This window comes from Clinocottus analis, unplaced genomic scaffold (genome assembly GCF_023055335.1).
Source record: "Clinocottus analis isolate CAN_PGR_092001 unplaced genomic scaffold, fCliAna1.0.p SCAF_14, whole genome shotgun sequence".
NCBI classification, from domain to species: Eukaryota; Metazoa; Chordata; class Actinopteri; order Perciformes; family Cottidae; genus Clinocottus; species Clinocottus analis.
This window is the reverse complement of record NW_027175865.1, coordinates 10,052,284-10,064,735: the sequence shown is the minus strand read 5'-3', so window position 1 is coordinate 10,064,735 and position 12,452 is coordinate 10,052,284. Positions and strand designations below refer to the sequence as shown.

The following is a 12,452-nucleotide window of genomic DNA, read 5'->3' as shown; positions in this document are numbered from 1 at the left end:
ATTGTTTATTTTGTTTGTCACTTTTATTAACCTTTCTCTTGTCAAAAGAATAGATGGTCCAAAACTAGATCTAAGATTTCTTCACATCTGTAGCGCAACTACAATACCCAGCATTTTTAGCTGCTCTCAAACTGTTCAGAGCATCTCTAAAGCTTAATGTATGTTATTCATCTGTCATTATCACACTTTATCTAGTACCAAAGTCATTACCTTAGGATACATACTGTATCTCTCTCTGTCTCTCTCTCGCTCTCGCTATGCTTCAAGTACCATATTATAGATACCATAACATTTACATATTGGCCTACAAGGCAGCTTCACAATGATAGTCTTCATAACAAGTACACTTCAAGGCTCCATTTGACACCAGTGTCAGTTCAGAATTATGTTTCAATTCTTGTGTTAAAGAAAATGCCTGTACAACTACACAGAATATGAATTGTTAACAGGACAGCAGAAAGTAAGGTCCTGACGTCCCAAAAGCGTCGTAGTGATAAACTTATATTTTTATCACCTGACTTTTGGGGCGAAACCAGGCCCATCCAGTGATGTCACCTGGAGGTGTAAGAGCTTTAGATTTGACACTACTTGCAAGCTAAAGATCATAGCTTATTAATGAGCACAATCATATTTGGCATTAAATTGTGATTTTGTTACTAACATTGATAACATTCCATGGCAAACTCTATGGAAAGAAGTCATTAATCATTTACTTTTTAAATACTTATTCACCAAAGTGAGATGAATAGAATACCAGGAGACAATGTACCACTATATCTAATATAACAGCCTATGACACATTGACCACAAGAGATTCAAACAAATGAGTTTGGTGATTGCATCATGCACCCTCCCCCCCTCAAATTTGGCAAACATGTGCAACACAAGTACAGTACACCACAAAGCAATTGGGCTCGTAACACAGAGGCACATAGTGAAGACAGACGTATGGTGAAGCTACGCATTAAGATGAATTATTTGCCTGAATCTGATCAGTATATCAACTCAATAACCAGAGAATTGATAAAAGTGACTCAAATCAAGGAGGAGGCTGACTGCAAGTCGCAAAGTCAGTGTTGGCTGATTGTCTCCATCTTGTGGACTGGTGTGGAACTGGTGCTTCAGGTAACAAATCTACCCTGGGTTCAAACTTTCCCTGGGCACAGCAAGCTGGAATCTGCTTTTTCCTCTGCAAACCTTATACTTTATCATCCAGACAACAAATACAAACTTGAAACAACCCGAGGCATCCATCTTCACCACATACACTGCTCTAGCCCATTCTGTGGTGGGTGCATGATAATGAGGGGAGTGAAGTATTTCCAGGAATAGGAATATTCCTCCTGAAAGGGGAGGTTGGCTATGTGCTGCTCCACGGGAGAATAGTGGACAAAGGAGGTGACATTTTTCTGGATTATTTGCTCTCAAGAAGGTTAAGACCGGCCATGTGTTGCTCCAGAGATTTGGCACTAAAGCCGTTGCTGTTCTTGTTAAGAGCTCCCTCCTCTTTGACAGGTGTGGATGCATCCTGCCTCTCTCTCCAGTCCTGCGGAGAACCCAGGCTACTCCTCTTGGATTTGTACTGCAGATGGACACAGCAATTAGAGGAAATGAATGGAAAGAAACATGATATAATGAGAAATTAAGTATGTTCCTTTGATGTTTTACATACGTGCAATAAATAAATAAATAAAATTACTTCACTTTGAGCTGTTAAATATAACTAAATATATTATAATTAATGTTTTTATATTTACAATGGACGTACCTATTGATGAACCCGTGGAGAATTATTATTAAACTCTGTAGTTTCCGTCAGCTTTGTTGGTGGAGACCAAAAACAGAGCTGAGAGGAATGCTAATGTTAGGTTGTATCTGCTGGATGTGGAAATAGGTCACTGTTTGCTTTCCAGTTGACCATATCAACTTAAGGTAGTATATGTCCATGAAAGCAAGCTTCCACTACCCCAATGTGGCCTTCAATTTGGTTATTGCAAGTTTAATAATACTTTCTAAGGCTACATAACATTTCTGAGCTTTCTCTTTTCGTGGATTTCCATGTAGCTGGCTATGCTACTGAAGCCAGTCAATCAGTCATAAGTCCTGTTTAATCACCTTTCTGGTGAGCTTGTTGCAGGATGGTAGCAGGGAGAGAACCACAGTCAAGATGCCTCTGGTTGTCTGAATGGATGAATCCACCTAGAGGCAAAGAAATACAATTGTTATGCACTAGTTTAAGAGAAGTAGCATAGATACCAATTGGATACAAATGCACAACAACATACAAACGCAAATATCCAGCAGCCAACACACACACACATACATCAGAAGGTAACGCACTCTTCCATAAGAGACAAATGATAAAGGGAGGATGGAGAGAGAGATGGGAGCCAATACATATCTAAGAGATGCTCATTAATCAGCAAAAGACTTACTATTCTTTATCCGTTCTTTTGATTACAACCTTTGCCTTTATTACAAGGTGACCTAAGGCAGCTCATTCCTGCCCAAGATGCTCATTAATTCCTTACAGACATTCATTAATCTAGCACCCTGTGTCCGATAATGGTGCTACTCGCAGAGCACTGACATATTTTGCTGTAGCCAATAATTAAGCAACGCAGTAAGTCATTCTCTATTGTGTGTTTACTGAGCATAGTGCTCCATTGATGCCCGTTGGGTTGTGGGGATGTAGTTTTGATGCTTTTTTAAGTTAATTATACCTTCAAGAAAAAAACAACAGTCTGCTCTACACACTCTGTGTGGTGTTACTATTTTTGATATCTTCTAAAACCTTCTAAAACATACTACGGGCAGAAAGAAGTCATTGTTTATTCTTTTAAGTACGCACACAAACAAACACAAAACAATTAAGACACACAAGCGTAGTATGAGTACCTTCTGGAAGGTGGCAGTCTTGCCCTGTACAGGAGTTTTGGCTCCCATCTGCAGCTGTTGGCACAATGCCACCATTTTCTCCATCTCTGTCATCACCACAGACTTTTCCTCATCAACTAGCTGGAACAGAGATGAAGACAGAAACAGAGGGAGAGGTGGTTTATTATTGTATATCCAGGGTTATCCAGGGACACTGGCTTAAAATGTACCGACTCTGATTTATGTACTTGGACTAGATTTACAGTGCTTTGGTTAAAACACAAATCAAGTATCACAAAAAGACAAAAATGAGGGTGAAATAAATACAAATGTAGTGTAGCTTGATGTAATCCATAACCAACAGCTAGGTCATGATCTACTGCTTAAGTCTGTTATCCAGCTGGGTTAATCCCTCGATCTCAGTCACGGGGGCCATCCATCTATTTCTGTTACATGCCGCCAGCGACCTAAAAACACAAGCTCTTTTATTCAGCGTAGCAATACTCATGACTGACAAAAGTATCTGAAACCTCTTAAACCGCAATTACAGAAATGCTCAAGCTAATTTGCATCAATATTCTTACAATTTCAATGAAGGCAATGCAGGTGTGCTACAAGTGTGTCTGGTACCAAAGGACCATGGGAGTGGAGGGTGAGACAGAGCGACTCCATTAGTGTGTTTGATGTAATTCACCAGAAAGCGTGAGGCAAGTGAAGAGCCGGGCCTCCTGATTATGAATTGAATGTGCGGTCACAGTAAACTCCCCCACCTTGATCCCCTACACACATGCACACAAACATACCCACCCACAGATGCAGCAGTTACAAATGGCAGTCGTTAACGGCTGTTAAAAAAGAGCCATTTAATTACACTTGAAGGACCTGTGGAAGAAGTTGGTGGAGGGCAAGAGGAAGGAAGGCACTGAGGCTACGTTTGTTTGTTGGATCTCCACTCAGAGAGGGAAAGAGGACGGTGAAAGTCTGTGACAGCCTTAATTTCCTGCTGTTGCTGTGTGATTTATAAGGTGAACCTGGCACCGTGGCATGCCAGAATAGGTGATACGGGTGTGTATGTGTATGAGAGGCGTAACAAGGGTGGGGGCACAGGAGCCTGTGTGTGTCTGCATACAGATGGCTCAGCAGCATTTGGTATCTAGCCTTAAACTTTGTTGCATTGGTATGTACCTGAGTGGAAAAAGTGCGAAGAGACGAGCACAGCTGGAGCCCCTCTTCAGAGAGAACCTTAAGAATGAGTCAGAAAATGGACAAAAATCAGAAAACATACATGTTTACCTTCCACCAGGAAGCCATTAAAAAGTTTTTTTAAAAGAGGAAAAAAAGGACAGTCGGCACATATTAGAAGATTTTACTTTTTCTCTGCTCTTCTTTTCAGCATGCCTTCCCATCTTTTTCACCTCCTGTTCCTCTTCCTCTCTGATCTCCCTCGCTCACCCCAAATAAAAATACAAATGATTCTGGTGCCATTTTGGACCCTGACTCTACAAATTACTGAATATTCCCAATTCAATAGAAACTCGCCTCCATGCGAGGGGGAAGTGAATGAGGGGATGCTGGCATTTACAAATCTATTAATCTGCCTACCACAGTATAATATAATAATAATAATAATAATAATAATAATAATAATAATAATAATTTTATTTATAGAGCAGATAGATATAGAACAGACAAAGAGGTCACAAAGTGCTGTACAGTCACACAAAAAACACGGTAAAAACACATTAATAAATGGAGCAGCCAAAACACATTAAAAACAAATAAAAAACAAAATTAAAAAACACATAAAAACAACTAAAAACAGTTAAAAGTAGATAAAAACAGGTCGTAGGTAGTTAAACAAACGCCAGCATAAACAGGAACGTTTTTAGTTGTTTTTTAAAAGACATCACCGAGTCAGCAAACTGAATTTGTACAGGTAAAGTGTTCCACAGCTTTGGAGCTACTGCCTCAAAAGCTCGGTCACCAAGGGTCTTGAAGCGAGTGTGTGGGACGGACAAAAGATTTAGCTGATGTGTATGTGTTTGGCTTAATGAAACATCAGATGCATTAATTTGCAACTTGGATAAAATGGGAGAAAAAAAAAGAACAGAAGGTGGAGAGATTAGCAGATATGGACACACATACCTCAGCTTGATGAAAAAGATCTAGTGTTGTTTTCAGTAGCCCCTCCCCTCTAGGGAATCAATATGGGAAACAGAACATGAGAAGAGGAATCATGGACGAGAGAGAAAGATGAAGACTAAATACATCGACGTCAACCAACAAAAACTGCGACTTAGATCAATCGAAACAATTTTATTGTCAACATCCGTCATTGTCATGTCAACTTTGTGCAACTCAGTGCCTCTAACTAAGCCTGGTGAATATCGATAGCTGGGGGCTCGAGAATCTTATTAACAGTAAGCCTCTGAAGAGATTCATGTGGATGCTTAAGAGGCTTTACCATATTGAGCTCTGAAATTAATGCAATCTGAGCATGTGCGTGTTTGTGTAGTGTGTGGTGCTGTTCAGTCACCTGGTGAACAGATACATGTTGTATGCCATACTGGCCAGGCTCTGGCTCTGACGGACAATGTCGTGTTCCTGCTCCTCCCACTTCTCCACCTCTGTGTCCACGTCAGACGACAGCAGACGAAGCTCCAGGCCCAGCTTGGCAATGCTTGTCTGCTCCTGCACACACACAAACACACACACAGAAAGGCACACACGGTCATTCTAGAGGAGAAAAACTGAAATATGATGGATCTCATTTCAGAAATGCATATAAGCAAACAGCGTATTTTCATTTGTTAACACCATAACGTCTATAATCAGCATAATCCCGCTTCCTGTGGTGTTAAAGCATGTAAAAAAACTGCTGCTCCAGCAAGAAATTGCACAGCCTATTAGCATATCAACACCATCAACTCTTCAAAGGAGTGGCACAAAGTTTCCAAGAGATGGATATGCTGCCGTCAGACGCGTTGTGATGCATTGTGCTGATAGCCAGAGTATGTGTACGCTACCTCCGCGTCCAACTTGACAGCTTTGGCAGTTTTCAAGTTAGCGGAGTGTTTCTGTGGATAAGGAGAGTGGCATTAAGAAAAGGATTACAAAACATTGAGTCAATAGAATATTCATGAGGATGGATACTCACCCCGGGTCTAGGAAGTGACAAATAAGATCGTTTGTCTCCTAGGAGAAGAAAGTAATTGTGATTTTCTGAACACATGGAGACAAGTGTTAACAAAGCCATCGAATAGATTGAAGTTGCCGTCTGTCCAAAACTTTATACAATGTGTGTAGAATTCTCATATTTAGCATATGAAACTTGGGTTACAGCCCAAAATGTGCTTAGTGAGGTCACAGTGACCACTGACCACCACATTTTAAGCAGTTCATCTTTTAGTCCAAGTGGGTGTTCCTGCCAAATTTGACGAAATTCTCTCCAGACGTTCCTGAGAGATTGCCTTCACAAGAATGGGATGTGAAGCTGCTGGCGGTGCAGAGGCCGACATATATGTTTAAAAAAGCAAATATCTCTTTGATGACACAAGCAATTAGGGTCGCAATTATGGTTATTCAGTAGTTATGGTACTGAAATTGTTTTGCTTTTATCAGTCCACCCTTGAAATATTTGCATCTTTCATCATAAACACTGGCTGCATGGTTTGTTTCAATATGTATTATTATTGCTATTTACATTTATTTATATACATTTCCAGCGGTGATAAACGCTTCTGTCATGTTCATGGGGGAAGATTACGAGAAAACAATAAAATCAAATCTCTCCACAGTGTCAATACAACACTTTAACACAGCATTTGGGCTTCTTGGGAATACAAATGTGTGATGGATTTGATCCTTTCACACGCTGAGCCGCACTCCAAAATATTGAATATGTTTCTTGAGGGCAACTACATCCTGTTTATATTCCAAAATATCTTTCTCTTGTCTTTGAGACTTCTCAGGCTTATGATGTGTGAAAGAACAGAGTTGATACAAACATAGACAAATAGTAAAGTACATGCACACATACACACATACACACAGTCACACGGGCCCATCGGTGAGCAAACAGACAACTGATTTGTAAGAGTCCATCATGTGAACACTTCAGGTTACTGGCACGATAATGAATAAGAGAGAGGGGGTACAGAGGAGGAATGAATGCATGGGTGTTTATTGGCATTGACATATTTTCTCTTACAGGAAGCTTCCCACAGTGTATGATGATACATTTTTGCTTTGCTACAATTCAATAAGGTTATTGAAGTGTTCAGTGGCAAAATGATCACCATGGGTTTAAATCAAAAAATGTTATTCTTTGAGGCTGAAATGACATGGAGAGCATATTTTGCCTGTATTCTCTTTCGCTGCTCACTCTTCCTGAAATACGCTCTGGTGCTCCCTGATGTTTGTGCTGCTGACTCACACAAACGCACACAAGTATCTAACTAAACAAAAACGCACCTCGCCTGCCTTCAAAGACGTCGTTGATCTCTCTCAGCAGCAGGGCCATGTCACAGAGCTGCGACTCCCAGGCTTCGCAGAACACCTCCAGGTTCTCCTTCGCAATCTTACTGGACGGGTGGAGGGCCAACGTCTGGGCGGCCGAGATGATCTGAGTGGGAAGTGTGTGAAGAAATGCGACATGAGAAAAGTTATATTTAAATAAAGTTGGTCAGTAAAAACTATGCAATTACAGGAAAAGACAGAGAAACAAAATGTGGTTTATAGTTCTAAACTCACTGTGTTGCTTCTTTTTGTTCTTTCCAGGGAAACTTGTGCTTTTTTTGATCTTTTTTTGGCTCAGGTTTAGTGTTTCCTGCTTTTATTTTGAGGTTTAGGCCCAATCCCCACCCTTAAGGACTCACAGACTTTGATGTGCGCTCCCGCAAAGTGCGTGAGGGTTTATGGCTGTCCCACTGTCACATCGTGTTTGAAGGCTCTCTGACAGACATTTTGAGCCCTTTATGGACCCTTTCCGTTAAACTAGTAGTAGCTCGATAAAATACATTTGAACTACAACATTACGGATTTTAGATGGAACATAAACTCATTAAATCAGAGGAATGCAAATTATATATATTTCATATTTTTTTTACATTCATCAAAGGTTCAATTTAGTCAAAAACAAGTAAATAGATCAGTTAAAATGTCTTCTCATGTTGTAATGAAGACGTTTAAATCAGTGAATAAAAAGTCTAAAATAATACTATTTTATGTAGTCATGAACACGTGATATGTTGCAGCAAAGTGCTGTCCCATTCATATTTACACCACTTAAAGTCCTCACAGCCTCTCACACTCAACCAGGAGAGCACATTGGGATTGGGCTTTACTCCTCAGGTGTCTTGTTTTACTTCCTGTGTTTGTTTGTTTTCCCACCTTTGTGATTGTCTCCCCCACCCTCATTTGTGTCACCTGTCTCTCAGCCCTGTAGTCACATGTGCTGCAGCTTGAACCCACTTCCCCATTACTCAGTCTCAATCATTGCATTGTTACTGCTGCTTTCTCGTCTTTGTCTGCATTTGGGTCCATCCCCTGTGCCTGCTTCCCAGGCTGTGACAGAAACACAAGACCAGAGGCTGCTATCCATTTCAAACTGTTATTTAATACAGGAACCAACACTACACAATAACTTAACCAAGTCATTAATATGCCCCCCCCCCCCTCTCTGGGCTGTGGCTTCTAGAAACTGGGTACACTTTGCTTGGAATATGGTAATGTTTTTCAATCAACACCACCACGGTCAGACAGCATTGTAACACAGAGGTAAGTCTCTCAGTTCACATCAGAGCCTCGATTCTACGCCAGCACTCATTACACTCAACACTCACGACAGCCCTCCATAAAACAAAGGCAAGTAGGAAATATAATGACCCACAGGAAGCTACTTAAATGTTAAACATAAGCAATAAACACACGTTCACACCAAGTCATTTAATATGTTGGTATATGCTGATATATGCTGATATGGTCAAATAAATTAGCACACACACACGCACGCGCGCACACGCACCCATGCACATGCACGCACACACACACACACACACACACACACACACACACACACACACACACACACACACACACACACACACACACACACACACACACACACACACACACACACACACACACACACTTCCTCTGCAGTGTAGTGTTTAATAGCCAATTACCCTCTGGGCCACACCTCTATTACTTTGGGCCAATACAGACACATATCACCCCGTCACCCCGTGCTGCAGTTTTATTGATTGGTTGACCTTTGAACTAGGAGAGCTGCAGAGTCAAGCAGGGCCTGACATTTATACCGCAGGACGGGAACATTCTACAATGCTGGATAATTACTGGCATGGATAGTTTCCAAGAGCAAACATAATTAGATCGGGGATTAGGTGGACAGCATGTTCTCAGGTGTCGATGTGGACTAAGGAGACGTGAGGCAATTTGTCTTTTCTCCCTCCCCACTCTGTCTAAACAGAATTTAACTCAGTTTTTCATTTCACTCCCAGACCACTGTGAACAACTGGCATGCACTCGAATCAAATGAATGGGTCTGAGGTTTAACCCGTACCTGTTTCACTTTCTAAAATGCTCCTGTCTCCCCTGTTTGCTGCCAGTAAATGTATAATATCAATCTAACGAAAACACAAGTCCCTACAGAACACGGTTAGCTGTTCACCTGCGGACCAATGACATGGAAGGTCTCCTCAGCGTGTATGCAGGTAATCTCCAGAGGCTCGGTCCCCGACACATGGCACAGTAGACGGCATGTCTGAAGTCAGAGACAAAGACGAAAAGGTCATTGCTTGAAAGTCACACTGCAGAAAAAAAGATACACTTTCTGACTATGAATTGTTACCAATTTAATATTTACTCAAAAAACTCAATTTTAAGACGTCTTACATAATTGTATTATAGTGGATGAATTATACTTATTTTCTGGCAATTGATGAATTACACAAAAAATTGGAGAAATATTTATTTTTCCCTAATGGTTTTAGCAAGAATGAAAACAAATGTAATGGTGTTCAACTTTTGTGAGTGGGTAATTAGTACATTTTGGGGCCGCATGGTTCAGAAAAGGTTTCCCAGCAAACACTTAATTTTGTAACTTAATATTATTTAAGAGAATACTACCTACGATACACTTTCTTTCTTGAAGATATCCTGTATGTTCTGTTTTCTTTGTAGGGCCCATAACAAAGACACGACAAAGCCGGCACGGCATTGTCCTGCTCAGTGTTTGCATAACAAAAAAACAGTCATTTCAAGCTGTTTGTGTTTACTTGCACGGCAGTTTCAAAGTGTTTTTAGAAACTTTGCAACTCACGGCAAACTACCTTTAAACTTAATATAAAGTAAAATCTAAACTTCACAAAAGATGTCCTCTCGTGCATTGTTTGCCAATTGCACACTTTTCCTAGGTGGCACAACATCATCACCCCCCCCTGCCTCCCTGCTTCCTTCGCCCCTACCTACCTCCACCAGCTGCTCCTTCTGCTCAGTGAGTGTGCGTGAATACTCCGCCACTGCCTCCAGTTTTCCCTCGGCGCCTGCAGCTTTGAGAGCCCGTAGAGGCAACTGCTCCCCATGAACTTTGAGCAAGTCAGAGGCACGAATGACTGCCACCTTATGGAGCTGTAAGAGGAATCAGAAATGTAATCGCCGGATAAAAAGAGCATGAAATAATGGAGGCTGGAGCAAACACAAAAGAAGGAAAGATGAGTGGGAGACATGATAAGGGGGGAATTTAATGAGGCGAAGAAAAAAGAGCCGAGGTGACACGATGACATAGTTGAGTTGACGGATAGACGGCAGGTAAGCTGAAGAGCGAAGTGAAAAAGGAAAGTGGGAAACCAACCACAGAGGCAGAACATCTAGTGAGAGACATCCGAGTCATGTCTGTGTCTCTTTGTACATCAATTCAGACTCAGAGGGCCGAGCAGAGAGAGACTGCTGCTCACCTCACGTCTGAGGTCACTGACACTATGGCATGTCTTCAGGATGGCCACCTCCATGTCCTCTGTGGCTTCTTTGGCATGGACAGACTGCTGCTCCAGTGAGACAGAGAGGGGAATACAACATGAGATGTTACATGGTTTAACAGGCCCACACACACACCTACATTAGCATCTGGAAGAGTTTGAAAAGACAAAACAACTCGTGTGGAAAATGAACTTGGGGTCCTAATAACATGGTTTTTGACTTTCCAATTACCGTTGTGACCTGGTATGGTCCGAATTTGCAGAAAAAAGTGAGTGTAGTTTAATTATTTGTATTTAAATACTGTAAAACAATTTTTAAAATGTTACACTTTCAGACTTTCAGACCATGAATCGAATTGGAATGAAAGCTATATATTACGCTTTTAACAACAATAATCAAGACCACAAATTGGACTGTGCAGAACACCCAAGAGTATTTACACATTCAAATGCGTTTGCTGCAATTTCAAAAGACCAAAGCGTTCTGCTCTTTTAAATTCTCCAGATGACCTGTTGCAGAGGCTCGATGAGGCACGACTGTACAACTACGTGGCTGCAGTCTCGCTGCCCACTGAAAGAAATGTACAACGACAAACTGAAACATAAGGACTCGTGTTTCATAAGTCCGTATATTTCAAAGGCCAGGGAGCCTTTTCAATTGCAGAAAATAACGGGACACAATGTGATGATTCTCTCAATGCGAATCCATGAGCCTTGGTAAAAAAAACGCTTATTGATGTTGGTTATTATGCGCTGTTGTTCCAGGAGGGATGTATGAAAAGAAAGTGAAGCACCAAGAAGAATGACTAAATGAGCCGGGGAGGATTATGAGTCTAAATGTGTGTAGGTTAGTGGAGCATACTGTGTGTATGTGTGTGTTGAACACACACTGTCTGCTATAGAAAAAGCAACACACAAGATAATAAATATAAAATTTAGTTTATAACCCTTCCAACTCATGATCATTCCTTACACTACAGCAGTAATCCAACCATCATCTCTTCTTGTTCTGCATCTTATTATCATACTTTTACAAGTGTCTTACATATGAGGTGCGCATTATTCTACTTCATAAACTAGCATATGTTTTTTTGAATATTTCTGTAGGTGTACGAGCATCTGTGCAAGCGCGCCTGCCTGTGCCAACATACCGCCTCAGCCCAGGCGTGCACCAGCTGCTGAGTGTCCTGGCGCGCCAGCTGGCACAGACCGAGGATGGCCTGCCGCTGCTCGTGGCTGGTGTAGGCGGAATCAGTGAAGTCCTCTGTCCGCTCCACCAGCGCCTCCAGCTGGCTGCCCATGCTCTGGGGGGACGAGGCGTTCAGGTTCTCCCGCAGGCACTCCACGCCGGACTGCAGGAGGGGAGAGGGGTTGGGAATTCGGGAGCAGATTGAGGTGCCAACTCACACGAGAGTTTTACTAACTAATGTTCTGATCAGGAAATAAAGCCCCAAAGTATTATCTCATTATCATTATGGACATGACCTTGTCATCAAATAAATAATAAAAATAGGATCTGGGTTCAGCCCAAGAGTCGCCTTGGACCATCAGTACACACACCAAGTACAGAAACAAGAA

General features: G+C 41.5%; 1 protein-coding gene across 1 annotated transcript in view; it reads right to left on the bottom strand.

Annotated features, from left to right (window-relative positions):
• Window positions 1-18: 18 nt before the first annotated feature.
• The window catches only part of ctnnal1 (catenin (cadherin-associated protein), alpha-like 1), a 51,665-nt gene continuing 39,231 nt past the window's right edge, over window positions 19-12,452 (bottom strand). The window contains exons 7-19 of the mRNA XM_068576041.1: window positions 12,026-12,226; window positions 10,854-10,940; window positions 10,369-10,527; window positions 9,569-9,661; window positions 7,351-7,501; window positions 6,035-6,072; window positions 5,904-5,954; window positions 5,414-5,568; window positions 5,023-5,071; window positions 4,063-4,119; window positions 2,899-3,018; window positions 2,116-2,199; window positions 19-1,582 (exon numbers count right to left, since the gene is read on the bottom strand). Coding sequence (XP_068432142.1) covers window positions 1,415-1,582; window positions 2,116-2,199; window positions 2,899-3,018; window positions 4,063-4,119; window positions 5,023-5,071; window positions 5,414-5,568; window positions 5,904-5,954; window positions 6,035-6,072; window positions 7,351-7,501; window positions 9,569-9,661; window positions 10,369-10,527; window positions 10,854-10,940; window positions 12,026-12,226 — 1,413 coding nt within the window. The 3' untranslated portion in view covers window positions 19-1,414. The remainder of the gene's footprint in view (window positions 1,583-2,115; window positions 2,200-2,898; window positions 3,019-4,062; window positions 4,120-5,022; window positions 5,072-5,413; window positions 5,569-5,903; window positions 5,955-6,034; window positions 6,073-7,350; window positions 7,502-9,568; window positions 9,662-10,368; window positions 10,528-10,853; window positions 10,941-12,025; window positions 12,227-12,452) is intronic.